At 53.1% G+C, this 19,992-nt stretch overlaps 1 protein-coding gene across 7 annotated transcripts in view; it reads left to right on the top strand.

The window, feature by feature from the left end:
• The first annotated feature begins 254 nt into the window (after positions 1-254).
• Positions 255-19,992, top strand: part of USP31 (ubiquitin specific peptidase 31) — a 29,640-nt gene continuing 9,902 nt past the window's right edge. For all 7 annotated transcript variants that reach the window (XR_011681863.1, XR_011681862.1, XR_011681861.1 and 4 more), the window contains exons 1-15: positions 255-993; positions 10,431-10,568; positions 11,035-11,123; positions 11,538-11,630; positions 12,723-12,858; positions 13,380-13,524; positions 14,285-14,468; positions 14,957-15,068; positions 15,264-15,358; positions 15,892-15,969; positions 16,160-16,289; positions 17,458-17,577; positions 17,733-17,958; positions 18,338-18,496; positions 19,510-19,662. Coding sequence is in view for 2 of the 7 variants with exons in the window: in XM_071444740.1 (XP_071300841.1) it covers positions 412-993; positions 10,431-10,568; positions 11,035-11,123; positions 11,538-11,630; positions 12,723-12,858; positions 13,380-13,524; positions 14,285-14,468; positions 14,957-15,068; positions 15,264-15,358; positions 15,892-15,969; positions 16,160-16,289; positions 17,458-17,577; positions 17,733-17,958; positions 18,338-18,496; positions 19,510-19,662 (2,440 nt within the window). In the remaining 5 variants the exon portion in view is untranslated. The remainder of the gene's footprint in view (positions 994-10,430; positions 10,569-11,034; positions 11,124-11,537; positions 11,631-12,722; positions 12,859-13,379; positions 13,525-14,284; positions 14,469-14,956; positions 15,069-15,263; positions 15,359-15,891; positions 15,970-16,159; positions 16,290-17,457; positions 17,578-17,732; positions 17,959-18,337; positions 18,497-19,509; positions 19,663-19,992) is intronic.

Genomic DNA, 19,992 nt, shown 5'->3' with positions numbered 1-19,992 from the left:
GCGGGGCGCCCGGACTAACGGGCCCGAGCGGGGCGGGTCCCGGGAGCGCTGCCCGAGCCCCCGGTGAGGCGCGCGGGGCCCGCGAAGGGCGGGGCTGGGGGCGGGACCAGCGCCGGGACCGGGGGCGCGGCCACGGGGGTGGGGCCCGGCCCCGCCTTCCCGGGCCCGCCCCGCGCCAGCACCGAAGATGGCGGCGCTGCGGCAGCGTCTGCCCGTCGCCAAGGTGGCGGCGCGGTCACGTGGCGGCGCGCCCCGCCCCGCCCGCTGCATGGCGGCGCCGTGAAGCGGCGGAGCCGCGGCCCGACCCGGCCCGGCGGGATGCGGCGGCCGCCGGGCTGAGCTGCGGGCCGAGCGCCGGGCGGGCTGAGCGGGCCGAGCGCCGGGCGGGGATGCGCGCTGCGCCGCGCCGCCATGTCGCGGGTGAGCGGCCCCGGGCCGGCCGGCAGCGCCAAGGAGAAGCGCTCCTTCAGCAAGCGGCTTTTCCGCGGGAGGGCGGCGGGCGGCGGCGCGGGCTCGGCCCCGACCGCCGCCCCGGCCCCAGCGCCGTCCGGGCGGTCGCTCGGCGGGTTCATGAGCCGCGTGCTGAAGACCCTCTCCACGCTCTCGCACTACAGCAGCGAGCCCGAGACCCGCGGCGCGCTCGCCCCGCGCCTGCCCCCGCCGCAGGCGACGGGCGGCCTGGGCAGCTGCTTCCCGCCGGGCCCGCCGCGCAGCCCCGAGCCCCCGCCGCGCCCCGCCGGCGGCTCCGAGGCCGTGCCCGGCGTGGCGGGGCTGCGCAACCACGGCAACACCTGCTTCATGAACGCCATCCTGCAGTGCCTCAGCAACACCGAGCTCTTCGCCGAGTTCCTGGCGCTGGAGCAGTTCCGCGGCGGGCCGCCCCCCGCCGACGGGCCGCCGCCCGCGCCCGGCGAGGTCACGGAGCAGCTGGCGCAGCTGGTGCGGGCGCTCTGGACGCTCGAGTACACCCCGCAGCACAGCCGCGACTTCAAGGTGAGCCGGGGCCTCGTCCCGTCGAGGCGGGAGGAGCGAGCGCCAGGCCGCCGGGAGCAGCCCCGGAGGGCCGGTGCCCGCGGTGCGGAGGCGGCGGGGCTCGGGGCTCAGCCGGTGCTGCCGTGGCTCACAGCAGGTCCGAACGTGGCACCACGGGTCACCATCACACCGGCACCGCAGGCTGCCCGGTCTCCAGCTGTGGTGGGTATCTTGCCGCTGGTGCGAGCGGCCGCGCCGTGGGATGAGCCCTCTGGCCCTGTGTGCCCGTGGCCCTGGAGTGCTGCTCCTGCTCCCAGCATCCTCCCAGGGCAGCAGACCCCGCTCCGGTGACAGCACTGGGCACCCACGGCAGCGCCCTGGGGATGGGACAGGTGCTGCCGCCGTGCTCTTTGCTCATGGTGTTTGATGCTGGCTGATGCTGGATGGTTTTTATCGGTGAAAATACCCATTTTACTGTTTCATTCCTCTACTGGGCTACCATTAGGAAAGTTGCAACTAACTGTTGTTTGGGAGTTGTGAGCGTGCAAGGAAGGAGGCTGTTGAGAGGTGTGCCTTGAAGTCTGCTAACCCAAGAGCTCGTGATTTGGGCTGATTTGGGGAGTGTGTTTCAGGAGTACCTGCTTGTCCTCTCTTGCTTGGACTCGCTGGTGTTTGGCCCCGCGGTGTTGGTTCCATCCAACAGCCCCTGCCATGCCCGGGCCTTGCACCTGCCCCAGGAGCTGTTGGAGCACAGGGCTTGGTCCTTGTGCTGTGGTGTAAAAACTCCCTGCCGTGGCTTTGGATGAAATCGGGCACAACCATTTTAAAAGTGCCCTAGGCCTGCTTTGCCTCCTGGACAGGGAGAAGTATTATTCCTGGCACAGAAGAGTCTCTGGCTGTGTCAGAGGATCCGAGGGTGGGTGGTAGCCTCCACGCCATCAACTTAGAGACACTTTGGGGAGTGTCTCTACCACTTTTAGGGGTATTTTTCTTGCAGAGTGACTTGTAGAGGAGATGTTCGAATGCATGAACACAGTGAGGATATTGACACAGTCTTGGGCCCTCTGCGTGCAGTTCAGCTGGGGTGCACAGCAGGTAGAGACTGGGTCCCAAAGTCAGCTTTCCCTTGGCACTGCTGGATGCTGGGATGTCCTGGAGGGTTCTCTGAGGTGGCAGTGGCCTTTGGCACCCTCAGTCATTTGCATGGCCAGCACCTCTTCCCTCTCTTGTCTTTGCTTCTCCTGTGCCCTTTGAGGCAGCTGCACCCACCTGTCCTGCAGGGGCATTCCCTGGAGACCCTGGCTGTTTGCCTTCTCTCAGGATGCCTGCCACAAGGACCACGTGTGCCTCTGGTCTTTTCAGGAGAGGTTTTTATGGGGGAATGCTTGGAAAGCTGATCACTCTCCGAGTCCAGTCTTGGCAGCACCATGGGCCACTCACCTTGACCTGTCACTGCTCCTGAGGTGGTGTGGCAGGAGAAGGAATTGTGGATTTCTCCTGAGTAATAGCAGGAAAAACGGTTGTGAAAGCAGGATTGTCTTCTGGCAGTGGAGCTGATAGAAGAGGGAGCAGCTCTCTTTCTAGGCCAGGCTCTGCTGTTCAGGCAGGCTGTGGGAGCAGGGCTGGGACACGAGTGACAGCAGGAGGAAGAGCATCAGGGCCAGGGATTAAATTAAGGCCATGTTCCACGGGTGCTGAGAGCAGAACTTTGCTGTTTGCAGGCGCTGCTGACGGTAAGCCAGTGCTGTTCTGCTTGAATCTCCCACCTGCCAGCTCCCTGGAGGTTTTGAAAGCCTCTTGCTGGAGGGAATGTGGTCCCAGTGGATCCAGTTCAGCGCTGCACAGTGCCAGCAGCCTGGGTCCTGCTGCAGGACTGTGCCATTGTGTCAAGTGCTGTTCCCTTATAGAGGTCAGTTACTTCTAATATGGAATTAATGTTTCTAAAGACAGTTAAGTTGCCTGAACCTGCTATTAAATTCAGTTTTTAATTAAACTTTTTCTCAACAGCAGATTTGCACAGATCGTTTACAAATGTAAACAATGGGCTCAGATTGGAGAAAGGCAAAGATCAGTGTTTTCATTCTGGAAACTGCTGCTTCTCCCCAAAACAAGGAAAACATCCCCCCAGCTTGTTCTGCTTAGAGGGTGGAACATTCCTGATCTGCCTTGATGTAATTGTTTTTAAGGGTGTAAAGTGTTTTCACAGAGTAATTTTGGGCTTTCCCTCCAACAGTAATAGCCACTGACAGTAATATTTATTTGATAGGCAAAAGGCTCTTTATTCAGCATGCTTTCAAATCCACGTGTTGTTTTGTTTGCTATTTTTCTTCTTTTGGCACCAAATGTAATGGGGCAAAGGCACTTGCTAATTCCTAAGTACTTCTCTGCAGCTACTAAATGTCTTTTAGGACAAAGGATGATACTTATTTTTTTTTTTCTCATTCTTATATCTGTAGGCTTCTGTCTTGGAAGAGAGGAAATTATTTTCAAGGATGCATGTCTTAGAGTCCTTGTGGACAGGGGCCTTTGAAGGGATGGTTTTTGGCATGCTTTTTACCCTCAGCTGGTTTTCCTTGGTAGTGTTTTCTCTCTTTTTAAGTTGGTCTTCAGGAAATAACCCATGTCATGGGTCTCTGAATGATGTAGCTGCTGAAGCTAAGCAAAATGCAGTTTGAACAACTGGTTTGTGATAAATGGTTCATCTATAGTTGCAGGTTGAGGGGAGAGCCTGGCAGAGAGCTTGTGCACAGAGAGGGGAGGTCAGGGGTGCTGACAGAGCAGGGAAAAGGAGGCTGAGGTGGTAGGAGAAGGTCCCTAAGGACTGGACTGGGAGGTGGAAGCAGAAGGGTTTGGCTCCTGGTTGGGAACAGACCGGGAGCACCGTGGCAGGGCTGGCAGTTGCTGGGTGTCTCTCCTGAGGGTGACTTTCCCACTGGTGCTGTGCTCCTTTGCTGTTTGCTTTCACAAGCCTTCTCTTCCGATTGCTCACTGGGTTTTGTTTTCCTGCCCAAACAAAGCTGCTGCTTTCATAACAGGGGCCGATATTGCAGCTCGTGCTTCCTCTTTCCCCTTTGTGATGGGGTGACAATGGTGACAAACATCTATTGTAGAAGCAGGGTTTTGGGCTTGTTTTTGTGCAGGGAGCTGTCCTGTCCTGCCTGCAGAGCTCCTGGGAGTGTCAGACAGGGAGGACAGAGTGCCCTTTGTATTGCAGCACTCCGAGGTGATGGTGGGGGTCGGCAGTGAGAAGGATTTTGATTTAAACTAATTGGGCTTGAAAAATTATGTTCTTATGCAAATCCTCTGCCTTCTGTGGAGTATGGGCCTTCTGTGAATGATGAGGCTCTTACTGTTTTGAGACTTTCTCTGAGGCTCTAGGGCAGTTGACCACTGAAGCATGCCCATGTTTAACAAGACCCTTTGCACGCCAGAGCTGGGATTGCATTTCTCATCCTACAAGAAGATGGCCTTGGCTTTGACCTGCAGCATGTTCAGCAAATACAGCACAGTCACCATAACTCACTTGGGTTGGCTTGTCAGAATTGGATCTGAACCCAGAATGAATCCCTGTTGGTAGAGCAGGGATTATTGAGCCAGGTTAAAAGTGCTGCTTCCTTATTTATTTATTTATTTATTTTTAAACTTATGCTTGGTGTGAGATTTCCCGGTAGCTGTTTGAAACTCATTTCAAGGTGTTTTGGGAATGCACTTGGCGCAAACATCTCACTTTGGGACAAGCAATCTGTTGGGCACTTGTCTGGGAGTTAATCACTAACTCCTGAGTTATGAAGGAGCTCCTGCAAGTGTTGTCATGGTCAGATCTTTGCCTGCTGCTGAAGGTGCAGTGAGAGCAGCTCTCACTGGGGGCTGCTGGGGCAGTGTGGCTGCCAGGAGCCTTTGGTCCTGCTCATGGAGCTGTCAGCCCCAGGCCCTTCTGCTCACCAGAGCCCTTGTGCCTTGCTAATGGGGCCAGTGATGTGTCAGATGTGATCTCTGGGATTGTATTTAATTGTCTTGCTCTCTGCCTAGCACAGGATCAGTTATTTTATTCTGGATGGGGTCAACTGCTTATTCCTAAGATATTTCTGCAGAGAGCAAACTGTCCTCCCTCTGCACAGAGGGATGGAAGAAAGGGACTTGAAAGAATAAATGTGAGACCCTTCGCGCTTCCCTTCTGGTAGCTTGGCTGTTGGTTCCTGGTGCTTCAGTTTCTGTGTTGCTCTAAAGAGGCTTTGAGTGGGTTAGGTAATATGGGATGTTGAAGTGCTTGTTGCAGTTCAGTCCAGGTGCTTCCAGTGGTGGCATCAAACTGAGGAGATTTGTCCTAGGGCTGCTCTGGGAGTTGGAGTTGAAACACTTTCCTTAGAACAAAAAGCAAGTTACAAATTTTCTACATCATTTTTCTGATGGTTCTTGACATCACAGAAATGTGGTTCACTGGGATCACAAAGGTCTGGCAGTCCTGCCACTTTACACCTTTTTTTAAAATGTCCATTATCAATAAGATGTAAGTCCATTATTGCATATATGGTTTGTTTTGTTTTGCTTATTTTCTTACCTATTTTTCCTTACAATTGCTTTACTCTCTTTCTGCACACATACTCCTAAACCCCTTGGGAAGGGTTTCCTGCAGCAGATCTGGTTGCCTTAAGGCAGCTGTCTGACTTACCTGTGAAATCCAAATGCTTTCTGGGGATTTCTGTGTCGTGCTTCAAGCTCTGATCTGAGTGAATGCAGCACAAGGCTGGGGAGCCGAGGCTGAGCAGCAGAGTCCAGAGGTCGAATGTGGTTTGCTGAGGGGGTTCTGCTAGAGGGGCCAGCAGAAATGTGCTGTGGGTGCTCCTTTCCAGAGCACAGGGTTGGCTGGGGCAGGAGAGGAGACCCCAGTGTGGGACAGAACTCCTGTTCCACTGCCAGGTGGCCATGGGGGCTGGCAGGACCCTCTGTGAGGCTGGAGGGCAAATGTACATCATTGCCAACATGTGTTTTTTGTCTTCTGAGCTGCCAGGTTTTTATTTCCGTGCTGCTTGTGCAAAATGACACATGGTGAAAGTATGAGAACTGTGTGGTGCCCGGCAGCCCGTGGAAGCCGTGAGGGGGATGCATGTTCCCAGGCAGCTTAATTGGATCTGTGCTGCCCTGTGCTTTGTACGTGGCCACACTTCATTGGGGTGAACCCATTCTCCCTGCCATCTCAGCAAAGCACTGCTAATGAACTTGTTTGCATACGGCTGTGTCACTGAAGTGAATGTTTGTTATAACGTGCAAGGGGAGGCTTCTCAGAGTGGTAATGATGGGATCCCCCATCTCAGTTTCTGTGCCCAACCTGGGACCTGAAGCAGAGCCTGGAGAGAGCAGGAGAGGTGTGCAGCTGGAGCATGAGCTCCTTGGCTGCTGAGCCCAGCCTTCCTCCTCCCTGACAGGGGCTGGGAGGGGGGCACACACACGGCATTCCCTGGAGCAGCAGCCACGGGATTCAGCAGTCATGGACCCACTTGTCTGCCCTCTGTGCCAGCATTTACTGATAGTCCTTTACTGGGCTGCTTCACGTTTGTGGCATTCTCCTGCTCCTCAATCCCTTATTCTTTTCAATCCCACCAGTTGCTCTACTAGAGTAGCAGGAAAACAAGTTCTTGCTGAGCAATTTGGGATTTCTGCTCTTTGTAAGGGTGAATTCCCCCGGCAGCCAGCACTGGCTCCTGGCAGTGCCTCCTGGCAGCAAGGGCTGCCCTCCTGGGAAGGGCCTGGAGGGGAGTGTGCCAGCTGGGGAATGCAGCACCACATCCTGCCTCTGTGTCTGTGCACACTCGGCAGCCCTGGACAGCATCGTCTGGGCAAACTTCACTCTCTCCTTACGGCTGAAGGAAGGTGCTTAATGAGGATTAACAGGCTTCAGCCTGGGAGGGTGAGAGTAGCTGCTGGCATGAGAGGTGTTAGGCAGGGGCAGGGCAATGATGCTTCTTGTCTGGGCTTGTTAAACGTGGTGGAGAATCCCTCTGGTGCTGCTGTGCTCCTCCCTGTAGTGCTCCTCATGGCTTTGCTTCCTGAAGTATTCTCATAAGGGCTGTGCTTGTTCCCCTCTGCATTGCACAGGGGCCTGTGTGGGGACATGGGCTGCCCACGGAGCTGCCACGTCCCGTGGGCTGCTGCCTCCAGAGCCCTGGTGCCTCTGGCTGCCCAGAGGGCAGGGAGGGAGCGTTTTGTCCTGCCCTGGCCGCTGTGACAGACCTGTCATCAAAGCTCCCTTCTCCCTGTGTGCTGCCTGTGCTAAGGCCAAGTCCACGGTGATCTCTTCTGCCCCTGAATGGAGGAGCTCCCTTCCTGAGCCCTGGGGCCTGAACCACGCTGCTGGCTGGGTACTGGTCTCCCAGAAAAGATCATCTCCAGAGAGGGGGAAGAGCTGGCTGGGTGTGAGCAGAGAGGGCGATTCAGGTAACTGGTTGTCTGCTGTAGAACTTACTCAAACACAAAACTGTCGCTGTGGGCTTGAACAAGAGCAATAACATGCTTGAGCATAACTCATTGTTGAACAGAAGATAAAGAATAGCCTTTCTCTCCTGCTCATGTGTGTCATTGGGTCAGGTCTCTACTGAGCTGACTTTGTATCTGCAAATCCTTCCACATTTGCTTCCTAGCAGGGCCACACTGGAAAGTGGCAGACTGGCATTTTTCCTCTAGTTGTCTTTGTGATCTGGAACAATAATAGCAGCAAAGAAGAGGCCAGTAGTTCAGCTCTGTTTTGATCTATTTATTGCATCTATTTGGAGCAGTAGATGAATTATTATTAAGCTTTCAGTGGCCTGGTAAAAATGATAATGTGTCTTTGCTATAGATCTGCTTCATGGACAGGCAGGGACCGATATGGTTGTAGGGTGCTTGCCTTAGGGGTACATAAATGGGGTTGATGGGAAATTTTGCTTTTCCCCCTTATCTCTTTGGATGGAGCCATTTCACTCAGGGTGTCTGTGTACCACTGCATGCGCATCTGGTGGAATGGAGGATCCACCCACCTCCTGCCAGGCCCACAAGGGCTGAGCTGAGCAAAGGGCTGGAGGTGCTGTGCATTGTGGAAGGGTGTTGGGAGGCAGTGTCAGAGTCCATGCCCACTCCTGGTGCCTCACAGCTGAACCAACAGCACCAGAATTGTTCCAGAGTCATTCTTAAACCTGGGAGGGGGCTGGGAGGAGGGCACACACACACAGCATCCCCTGGAGCAGCAGCCACGGGGGTTTCAGCAGTCATGGATCCACCTGTGGCAGTGCTGGCAGGGGCTGGGAGGAGGGCACACACACAGCATCCCCTGGAGCAGCAGCATGGGGGTTTCAGCAGTCACGGACCCACCTGTGGCCCCTGACAGGGGCTGGGAGGAGGGCACACACACAGCATCCCCTGGAGCAGCAGCCACGGGGGTTTCAGCAGTCATGGACCCACCTGTAGCCCCTGATAGGGGCTGGGAGGAGGGCACACACACACAGCATCCCCTGGAGCAGCAGCCACGGGGGTTTCAGCAGTCATGGACTCACCTGTAGCCCCTGATAGGGGCTGGGAGGAGGGCACACACACACAGCATCCCCTGGAGCAGCAGCCACGGGGGTTTCAGCAGTCACAGACCCACCTGTAGCCCCTGTTAGGGGCTGGGAGGAGGGCACACACACACAGCATCCCCTGGAGCAGCAGCCACGGGGGTTTCAGCAGTCATGGACCCACCTGTAGCCCCTGTTAGGGGCTGGGAGGAGGGCACACACACACAGCATCCCCTGGAGCAGCAGCCACGGGGGTTTCAGCAGTCATGGATCCACCTGTGGCAGTGCTGGCAGGGGCTGGGAGGAGGGCACACACACAGCATCCCCTGGAGCAGCAGCATGGGGGTTTCAGCAGTCATGGACCCACCTGCAGCAGTGCTGGCAGGAGCCCTGAGTGGTGCTGGGAACACGCTGCTGGTGCTGGAGTGTTTGTTTAGCGGAGCCTCTCGTGAGGAAGTTGCATCTGATATTTTGTAGTGCTTCCTGAATCACTTCCAACATCTTGTGATGTGTCTCCACAGGCAGCTCTTTATCCTTAGCCCACTCAGGCTGTTAGAGTGCTGAAGAAACCAGAGCAATTATCATGGAGATGCTGCTGAGCCAAGCAGTGGCACAGATACAGAGCAGGGCACGTGACTCTTGTGCATCCCTGGGTTCCCTGTGCTTGGGATTGGTACAGGCTGGCTGCTCTCTGGGCACACTGCACACCAGGGACACACATCAGCAAAAGCCAGGGAGGCTCTGGACTGGAGTGATGTGCCTCTGGGGAAGAGGCAAGAACAAGTACTAGCCTGGATTCCCAAAGTCCTTACGTTTCTGTACAGAACCCCTCCATGTCCCCTTTTCAGAGGTGCTGGGGTCACACCAGTGTGGCACAGAGTGTTGGCTAGGGACCACTCCCATGGTTCAAGCTGTGTGGACATATTTTATATGGGAGAGTGCTGGTCCCTGCACAGCAAGGGCAGTAAATCTGCTGTCAGAAGGTCTGCACATATGTAATGAGAGCAGATTATTTCTGTTTCCCATTATTTTGCAGCCTTGAGACAGTGGACAGATTATAGAGCATAGAGGGTGTATGTTTATCAGTCCTTTCCTGCCTCTTTCATCACCACCCCCCTCTCTGGTGACCCCATTTTCAGAGGGATAAAGCGAGCAGCCCAACCTCATTTCTCAAATCTGTTGCAAACTCTGATTAGAGGAGTGGAGGAGCTCTGGCACGAGGCACATGTGCAGCCTGCTGGGCCTGGGCTCTGCAGCCTTCCCACCCATTCCTGCCCTGCAGGTGCTGTCTGGCCTCTGCCCTGCCACTGTCCCTCCTAGGGACCCCGCTCTGTAAGTCAGAGTCCTGTGTGAAGAGTTTTTCTCTCCACAGGTGTGCCAAGGATGTAGGTGCAGCACAGCATGGGATGGGTGCTGCTCCAGCACTGGGAGCACTGGCTCTGGGATGCCATGGTTCCTTGTGTCCAGGAAAGCTGCACCTCCCTGGCTGGGATGGCAATAGAAGATAGTGTTTAGGATGAGTGAGTTACGCATAGTGGAGTCTGGATACCCAGCAGAAAAAATTCCATGGTGGCCTGTACTCCTGTGCTTGACAGGGTGCTGATGGGAAGTAATTTTGCTCTACCTGCATGATGATGATGGTAGAAGCATCTGTGATTTAGATGTTCTGATCCTGGCTGAGTCCTGGAACTGTAGACCTAGATTAGCATTGATCATCTGCATCAAGGTTTTGGGAAATGTGTGACCCCACCAAAACTGCAGTGAGCAGGACAGAGTGTGTGGGCATTAGGAGACTAAATTGTTGTTTTGCTTCATTTGGAGCAAACAGAAGGTTTCGTGAGGGCAGCAGTGTCAGGTGCTGCGAGGCAGGGAAGGGCTGCTGCAGTGGCCCCAGCTGTGCAGTGGCTGTTGCTGCAGTGTCTCTTCTCCCCACAGAACATCGTGTCCAAGAACGCGATGCAGTACCGCGGCAACGCCCAGCACGATGCCCAGGAGTTCCTGCTTTGGCTGCTCGACAGAGTCCACGAGGATCTGAACAATGTGGTGAATTCCAGTGGCATGCCTCCACTCAAGGTAAGGGATGCTGCTGGGGGACACTCTGGGAGTCTGACTTGCGCACAGGCTTTCCTTTTAAAGTAGTTCTCCCCATTGGCTTCTCAACTTCAGTAATTCAGATGGAACAGAAGCTTGGGTTAAAATAATGTATGTTTCTGCCCTGGGAATGTTCCACTAATTCCTGCTGAGTGCTCCCTGGGGCAGTTGTGTTTGAATGGCTCTGCAATAGCCAGGAGGTGTTACTGGGGGCTGCCAGACCCTGTCTGGTATGAGCCCTGTGCCCTTCCTGGGGCCGCCCTGCCCACCTCACCTTCCTGCATGCCCACCCCTTGGAGCAGAGTGTGCTTGGTAGTTAAAAATGCTTGTGGCATTTTTCCAGTGATTTTTTGGCTAAGGAAAGCAGAATTTGACCGGGGTTCTGGAGCCACCTGCTTGGTGCTCCCCCCACCCTGAGTGTGCCTCAAGGGTTTGTTCTCTCTTTCAGCCACCGCTGGAGGATGATGTGCTGCTTGAGGGCCCAGCCTTTCCCATCAGTAGCACTTTTGTGCAGGAACTCTTTCAAGCCCAGTACAGGTATGGTATTTTGTAAATTTGTTGAATGTATGGGTGACCCCAGTATAATTCTAAACTGACACTGGCTCCCAGTACAGTTGGGACTGGTGTCACTGTTAACAACTGTTTCTGAATTCCTGCTGAACTAAGACCTTGCTCTAGAGGAAAAAGAGAATTTCACTGCTTCAAAATTGGTATATTCTGTGTAAATCTGCAATATGTACCACTACACCTGTTCTGTGCATCCTGAGAGTGAGTCAGTGCTGCCCAGTGCTGGCTGTCTCTGTCCCTGTCCTGTAACTTCACCTCTCTCCAAAGACAAAACCCTTCCGGGGTTTCCTGTTGGATCTGCTGATGGTGAATATGGGGTTTGATGGTTTATGCTTTCCCAGTGAGGTGAGGTGTAACTGTGCCCTGTTATCCATGTTGTCCCAGGTCCTCCCTGACGTGCCCTCATTGCCAGAAGCAGAGCAACACCTTTGACCCCTTCCTGTGCATCTCGCTGCCGATCCCTCTGCCGCACACCCGGTACGGAGTGTCCCGAGCTCTTGGCTCTTTCCCCTGCATGTCCTGTTCCTTCACTTGCTGCTGCAGGAAGACAACACCAGCAAAATCTCTGATAAGTCATTAAAAAAGATGGGTAGGACCATATGGGGGTTTAAGGTTTTGCTTTGCAGGTAAAATGGAAAATTGAGGTTTTTACTTGAAAGGCCTGTCCTTCCTATAGAATTAATTTTGCGAGAAAAAGTCTTTGCTTCACATAACCAAAATATTTTGCTTTTCACTTGATTTGTAATTAAATAAGTTTTAAAATTAAAAAAGAGAAAAGGATGAAACGCTTTGTTTTTTGAGAACAGCCTCACTGATCACTCCAATTTCAAAAATTGAAGTTAAAATCTTTCCTGCAAAACGTTTTGCTTTTTTGAAAAACAGATGATGCAAATAAAGAAAAAACTTCAGGGGAGGAAAAAAGTCCAGATAAAACATTCTAAGTGAAGATAGAGATGCACAGCAAAACTACCTGTGGTGTAAACAAACTCCTTCACTTGGTGTTTGCATCCAAAAAACTTGTGTAGGTTCCAGAAGCAGTGGAACAGAGTGATGATAGGGCAGATTAAACATTTCTCTCTGGAAATCTCTGCTTCACCACTGGGTGGAGGCTGAGTGGGCTGTCCAGGGAAGGTGTCCCCTCCCTCTTCTGTCCCCAGTAGTGCTGCTGCTGCTGTTGGAGGCAGGATTGAGGCAGCCTGTTCCCAGTAGCAGCTCTCCAACACTTCAGGGTGCTGTCTTATACTGACTGTCCCCAGCTTCCTTACTGGATCCCTGCTGGAAAACTGATTGCCTTCTCCTAGACAGTTTTGGTTTTAGCTTTGTGGGCCTCTTTGAGATGTTCTCCTTATGGGAGCAGGTAACACCAGGCCATCCAGTAGGAAAGGCGTCTGTAATCAAACAGCCTTGCGGGGCTGCAGCCGAGTGCAGCTGCAGTGAGGTGGATGCGGGCGCTCAGGAGGGCCCTGTACCTGGTGGGCAGCCTGGATGTGCCCAGGCTGGGCTGAGGCTGCTCGGGCAGTGCCCAGAGGTGCTGAGCCCAGCCTGGCAGTGCTGCCATGCTCTCCACAGGCCTCTCTATGTCACCGTGGTGTACCAGGGCAAGTGCTCGCACTGCATGCGCATCGGGGTGGCCGTGCCCATCTCCGGAACCGTGGCCAGGCTGCGGGAGGCCGTGTCCTCGGAAACCAAGATACCCACGGAGCAGGTAAGGAGCTGTGCTGCTCACCTGGGTGCCCTCCCTGCACTGGGAGGGAGAGGGGAGGCTTTTGTCCCTTGCTGGATATATAGGAATTGAAATTGGCTGCCCACGGTTGAACAGGGGCTGTTCAAGCGAGGTAGTGGTGGAAATCTGGATCATGCTTTTCCCTGTGCATTGGCTGTTTGGATCCTAGTGATGTTGGAATAGCCCTCAGTGCACTGTGCAGACCTGCCTGACGCCATGGTGTGCACGCTGGCAGTGAGGCAACCACAGGGCACCTACAGCAAATTCCTTTGTAGGAAGAGCTTCAGGAAAGCTGTTGAATTCCACCAAAACCTCTCCATATGTTGCTTTTACCTCAGCTTCTCATTTATGGCTGTCCTTTTCCCTGTTCCTTGCTGCTGGCTGATGACAGGGTGTCTTGAGGAGTGCCATCCCTTAGCAGGAAAATCCCAGCTGAGAGATGGGGCACTGAGCTGAAACCGTGGGTGGTTTGATGGGTTCTGGTTTGCTCCTGGTGCCTGCAGATAGTGCTGACAGAGATGTACTACGATGGGTTCCATCGCTCCTTCTGTGACACCGATGACTTGGACACCATCCACGAGAGCGACTGCATTTTTGCCTTTGAGACCCCAGAGATCTTCAGGCCTGAGGGCATCCTCAGTCAGAGAGGTGAGTCAATAACTCTTAATTCCCACCTCGGGTGACTAGTGAGGGAGGTTTGTGTGGGAAAAGAATGAGTCCCACAAGCTGTTGATGTTCTGGTGTATTGATTTCAGCTCTGACTTTGTCCGGGCTCATTCCGGAAGATTTAATAGTGTTGTCAGCTGGGAGGTTATCAAGCAGTGTTGTACACTCCTTTCTGCCTCTTCTCGGGGCTGATGCTGCAGGCCAGGCTGGCTTAATGGGAAATCTCTTGTCAGGCTTAATTTAAAGGCCTGCTAGGGACCAGATGAAGCCATTGAAATCGTGTTATTTAAAATCAGATTGCTAGCGATGAATAAACAGTCTCAGGAATGAACAAACACTTTCTCTTTCCAAGCTCAAACTCCTTGGCCTCTGCATGGCCCCTCAGTGACACGTAATCATGGTATCCTGGGCAGATGGAGTGTAATCAAAGGCAAATTTTATTATTGAAAGTAGCAAGTTGGGTTCTTGGTTCTTGGTTTCTTGCGGGCAGTAAAAGCTGGAGTGCTTGTACAACCTGCTGTGAAAAATCAGATGGGGAGCACTTGCATATAATGTCCTTCTCTAAAGAAACAGTCACTGTGAAAGGAAGTTGCTCTTTGAAGCCCTTGTCCAAGTGATGAAAATGCTCCTGATTCCATACTGACGTGCTCCTCTGCAGCCCAAGGAGGGCTTCTTGAGGGGGGCATCTGGGCAATAAAGGCAAATGACATCATGAAATGTTTCCTTTCTCCTAATTTTTCAGGAATACATGTGAACAATAACCTGAATAACTTGAAATGTGGCACTGAGCACTCCCGAACAATAGCTTACTCTCAAGGAATGGTGAAGTCTGGAAAACTGGAACAGTCCTCTCCTAAACTAGCAGCAAATGACAAGATTGTCTTGCTGGTGTGTAACAGAGCGTGCACTGGACAGCAGAGCAAAAGGTGACTGGCAGCAGCATGGCTGGAGTTACTCTTCTGGCTGCTTCCTAAACTGACCTGGATTTTACTTTCCTGTAGTACAGGCTCCAGGTGAAGGAGCAGCATCAGGTGCTAAAGAACATGTTGATCAAAAAGCATTAATGGCTGCAGCAAAATATTTCTAATTTTGGTGAACTTCAAGTATTGCATTACTGCAAAGAAACAAATGCAGCCCAGTTGAGAGGATACACCACCTTTGTCTGGTTTGAGAGCAGCATGTTTGACCAGACCCTCTTATGGGTGGGAATTTTTAATTGGAGTGAAAATGGGAGGAAGGAGCAAGGTGAGAAGCAACCAGGGCAAAGGCATTTGTATCACCTGGAGGCTGAGAACTGCCTCAGCCTCTGAAGCTTCACAAAGCTTCACATGAAGTTCTCCCCTGTAGTTTGGGGTTCCGATTGCTGAACAGGATAATATTGTAATTGTTCCTCAAATGCTTCTCCTTCCCATAGGTTTGGCTTGCCCTTTGTGTTGCACTTGGAAAAAACAATTGCTTGGGATATTCTGCAGAAGGAAATACTGGAGAAGATGCAGTATTTCCTGCGGCCTGCAGCCTGCTTGCAGGTGAGACTAATGTGAGCTGTTGCATGCACAGGTTCCATTGCTGTACTCAGCCCTCTGTCAGCTCATTGGCACAGGCATCTTCGAGACCTTGTACATTTGCTTTGTCATGTCAAACGTGTTCTAGGGTGAAGTCTTTGTCAGCCAGTGGCAGGGTGGGTTGGAGGCACTGAGGAGGTCTCTGTTCTCCTGTTGCAGGTTTGCCCATTCAGCTTGCGAGTGGTCAGTGTTGTGGGCATAACATACTTGCTACCTCAGGAGGAGCGACCCCTCTGCCACCCAACAGTGGAAAGGTGAGCTGGCCCTCAGTGCTGGGTGCTTCCCAGGAGTGGAGAGAGGTGTGTTAGCTGGGAGCCTGGTGTTTACCATGCAGAGATGAACAGTCCTGGTGAGGATGTGTGGCATGCACTGCAGGGGCCTGAGGAGCAGGGAAATGAGGGAGCATCCTTAGGAAGCTGTGTGAGAATACCTCAGTTGTGTGTCATGCCATCTGGAGTCTGTCCTCCCTGGAAATGGAGAACAGAATGAAAATATTACTCTCACTATTTTTATTTTTTTTCTTGTGTCTGTTGCTCTTTGAAATGTTGATAAATGCTGGTTCTGTAACAGGTGTATGTTGCCTTACAGAACTCACATACTTGGGTGAAGGCATTTCCCAGCTTTGCCAAGTGTTTTGCTGTGTGAATTCCTTTTACTCCTTTGCAAACCTCAGCTGTGGGAGTGAAGGAAGGGTGAAGGGCTTGTGGAGAGAAATTACATGGCTGTAGAAGATAATGTAGACTTTGGATTGAAAGATGGCCTGACTTATTTCTGCTCCTCCCTGCAGGGCATTGAAGTCATGCGGACAGGGGGGAACTGCTCATGTGAAATTAGTGGTAGAATGGGACAAAGAAACTAAAGATTAGTAAGTATGAAATAAAAAACCTTAAACTGTGTTCACCTCACAATTGCTGCTTGCAGCTTGCTTGTGTGAACTGTGCATCCTTCAGCAAACATGAGACCACTCAAACTCCACCTGTGCCCAGCCCCTGTCTGCAGGGGCAGCCTGGGGAGCAAGGGGATGTGCTGGTAAATGTGGTGTCTCCTTGATGCAGCTTGTTTGTGAATACAGAAGAGGAATATATTCCAGACTCTGAAAGCGTCCGCCAGCAGAGAGAGCTTCATCATCAACCTCAGATCTGCACTTTATCTCAGTGTTTCCAACTGTACACCAAAGAGGAACAGGTAGATACAGCCTGTGTGCTCTGGCTTGTTCACATGCTGCAGGAACTCCCTCACTGCAGGCAGCTCTGTTGTGCAAACATTGATTCCTTGTGACAGGAGAATAGATTTGTAGCACAAGATTAGTTATCTGTGCTGCTAACGGAGCTCCTCTGCAGTGAGAAGCTTGTGGGAGGTCCTGCTGCTGGCTTCTTTGCTGCCCAAATGTTGATACAAGAACTTAGTCCTCTCCTTGGCAATTTCCTCTGTGAAATATTGTGAACATTATAAAGGGTTAGGACAGTGTGGCTTCATGGCTTCAGTTCTGCAGGAAGGTGGCTGCTCCCCTGCTCTGGCTCTGCTCTTTGTGTGAGGCTGGAGGGACAGGAGTGATGCTGTGCACAGGCAGGCTAGAGAGGGCTCTGACCTGGCCCCTGCCTGGCCCATGGAAGCCATCTGAATTCCTTTGGTAGTCTCCAGTCTGCTGCACAAAGGGCTTGTCTGGAGCTAGTCTTTGGACCCAGGACTGAACTGTGATAGTTTGGGAACCTCTCTAGTTGGTTCTTTCAGAGGTGGGAGAAGAGTTGTTCGGCAGTTTAAATCTCTGGCTGCTGAGTTCTCTGAGCACTGGGCTGTGGAGGGAGGCTTGGGGGACAGGGGGAGCCTTCAGTGTGTAACTCTGTGCTGTTGGGACTACAGAGGAAGGAGGGGGTTCCCAGAGGGTAGTGACTTGTCAGAGGGGCATCCAAAGTACACCTTTCTTTTTTCTGTTCTGATTTTTTTTCTGCTTTTTTATCCCTGCTTTTTTTCTACTGCTGGTTTTCTTGTGAGAATACTCTTCAGGCTGCCAAGCCTGCCTGCTTTTTGCCTTGGTTTTTCCTTTTCCTTCTTCTTGTCCACTTCCAAAGCACTGGTGTTTATAAGGTGCAGAAAGGTCCTCTGCACAGCAGCATGGGCTGAATTCTGCCTTGCAGCAGAAAGTGCCTCCTGAATGAGACACACATATCCCTGCTTGTTACTTTGAAAAAATCATTGGGAACCCTGCATTTCCAGTGAGCTTGATAAGTGCTGGAGGGAGGTGAGGCAGAGGGGTCAATGTCTGCACAGGGCTTGGGGCAGCAGGGGAGCAGTGGTGTGGTGGAAGCTGCCTTGGAATTTGCAAAGCAATACCCACTCCTGCCTGTTCTTGTAGCTTGCCCCAGATGATGCATGGCGATGCCCACACTGTAAGCAGCTGCAGCAGGGTAGCATCACACTGAGCCTCTGGACCTTACCTGATGTTCTCATCATACATCTCAAAAGGTTTAGACAGGTAAGGATGCCTGTAGTGTTGCTGGAGGACTGCTGAGTGAAGTAAGTAGACTCTCCTCTTTAGAAGCAGCTATTCTGCCCTATGTGTTCCTCACCTGGGGTTTCCCAGCCATGCTGGCCTTGGCCTCTGCAGCTCATGCTCTTCTCTGTACACAGGAAGGAGACCGAAGGATGAAACTTCAGAACATGGTTAAATTTCCCTTGAGTGGCTTGGACATGACTCCTCACGTTGTGAAACGCAGCCAGAGCAGCTGGAGCTTGCCATCACACTGGTCACCTTGGAGGAAACCTTATGGCCTCGGCAGAGATCCTGAGGACTACATCTATGACCTGTATGCTGTCTGCAACCACCATGGCACCATGCAAGGGGGACATTATACAGGCAAGTGTCCTGCTGTGCTGTCTGGGGGGAACCTTTCACAAAGATGCTGGTTATATTCCTGAATGGAGTCAGAAAGGGAGTCACTGATGGAAGCAGTGTCACAAGTTACAGAGGGTGAAGGGAATGGAGCCACCCCAAATGATATTCTGTTCTAAGTGGTAATGGTGGACAAAGAAAGTCCTGAAATGGAAGCTGTTTATTATGTTCTGGCAGCCTCAGGCTTCTGTCTTGCCAGTCAGACTGGAAGATGATGCAAGAATCCATCTGTTCCTCGCATTGTCCGAGTCCATCATAGCAGAGAACCTTATGTTAAATGTCATGCAGCAAACCTGAGAGCAGTAGGAGTGAGAGAGTCTTACTGGAATGTATTACTCCTTAGCATATTGCAAGAATTCTGTTGATGGCCAGTGGTACTGCTTCGATGACAGTGAAGTTCAGCAGCTTTCTGAAAGTGAAGTCTGCAAGCAGACCGCCTACATCTTGTTCTACCAGCGGCGCACAGCGATCCCCTCGTGGTCTGCCAACAGCTCGGTGGCAGGTAAGCCCTGCTGGCCCCGTCCAGGGGTGCCTCTAACTTGTCTTCCTTGGTAGTTTGTCCTTCTGGGGAATTTTCCACCCAGTTCTGCTTAAACCCCCATTCTTGTGTCCCAGAACTCAGCGAGGCTTGTCTGAGTCTGTGGCTGGGTGTCAGAGGCCATGGGAACTTTCCAGCTCTTCTCCTAAGGCAGTTTTGGCAGGGCCGTGGGGGGGCCCCTATGCCCCAACGGGTGACTGCTCAGAGCTGCCCTTGTGCAGGACATCAAATCGTGACTCGCTCCTTCCCTGTGGCAGCACTCTCAGTCCCAAGGACGTGCCCATAGTGCCTGTTTTGGTGGAATCCAGGGTGAGCTGTGGGCAGGTGCAGGCTTGGTGACCTGCCCTGGAAAAAAAGGGATTTTTTTGGCCTTGGGGTGGCAACTGAAATGCCAGTGCCTGCATGCTGGTGTTCACAGCACACTGGGACAAGTGCAGTTCTGACCATAAATGCTCCACAAGAGTACAGCCCCATTCCTGTGCCAGTGTCTAGGTGCTGGGGCTGCGAGGGCCAGCTCCAGGCTCAGGTGTGACCCAGAGCAGTGCAGCAGTGCCTGACCCGGGGCTGCCCAGCTCTGCTGACCTGTGTGTGTGTGTCCCACAGGCTGTGAGGTATGAGCCCTCAGGCTGTGAGGTGTGACCCAGAGCAGTGCAGCAGTGCCTGACCCAGGGCTGCCTGGCTCTGCTGACCTGTGTGTGTGTGTCCCACAGGCTGTGAGGTATGAGCCCTCAGGCTGTGAGGTGTGACCCAGGGCAGTGCAGCAGTGCCCGACCCGGGGCTGCCCAGCCCTGCTGACCTGTGTGTGTCCCTCAGGCTGTGAGGTCTGACCCAGGGCAGTGCAGCAGTGCCCGACCCGGGGCTGCCCGGCTCTGTTGATGTGTGTGTGTCCCACAGGCTGTGAGGTGTGGCCCAGAGCAGTGAAGCAGTGCCTGACCCGGGGCTGCCCAGCCCTGCTGACCTGTGTGTGTGTCCCGCAGGCTCCACCAGCTCGTCGCTGTGCGAGCACTGGGTCAGCCGGCTCCCGGGCAGCAAGCAGCCCAGCGTGGCCTCGGCCGCCTCCTCGCGCCGCACCTCGCTCGCCTCCCTCTCCGAGTCCGTGGAGCTCACCGGGGAACGCAGTGAAGATGATGGTGTGTATCTCTCCTGGGGACATGCTGGGGCAAGATCCTTACTGAAACAGCTGCAACATCTGTGGTTGCAAGGGATGGTTAGTCCAGCTGAGAGAGGAAGGAGCTGGCTCGGTGGGAGCACAGATGGGCTTCCGTCTCATAGGAAAGGAGGAGGAGAACAGGCAGGAACCTTAAGCCTTTCAAAGAGAGCAAATGCCATCAACAAAACCTCTCAGTCAGGAACTTCTTGTGCTAGTGTTCTCTCTGGGTCTCACTGCATCACCTTAGCAGGGTGGCTGACACAATCCTGACAGATTTAGCATAGGTACTGATTACCTGCTGCTGTGCTTA

The sequence above is a fragment of the Agelaius tricolor genome, unplaced genomic scaffold (assembly GCF_023055355.1).
Source record: "Agelaius tricolor isolate 1412-34295 unplaced genomic scaffold, bAgeTri1.0.p SCAF_19, whole genome shotgun sequence".
NCBI lineage: Eukaryota > Metazoa > Chordata > Aves > Passeriformes > Icteridae > Agelaius > Agelaius tricolor.
This window is presented reverse-complemented; position numbering and strand designations above follow the sequence as displayed.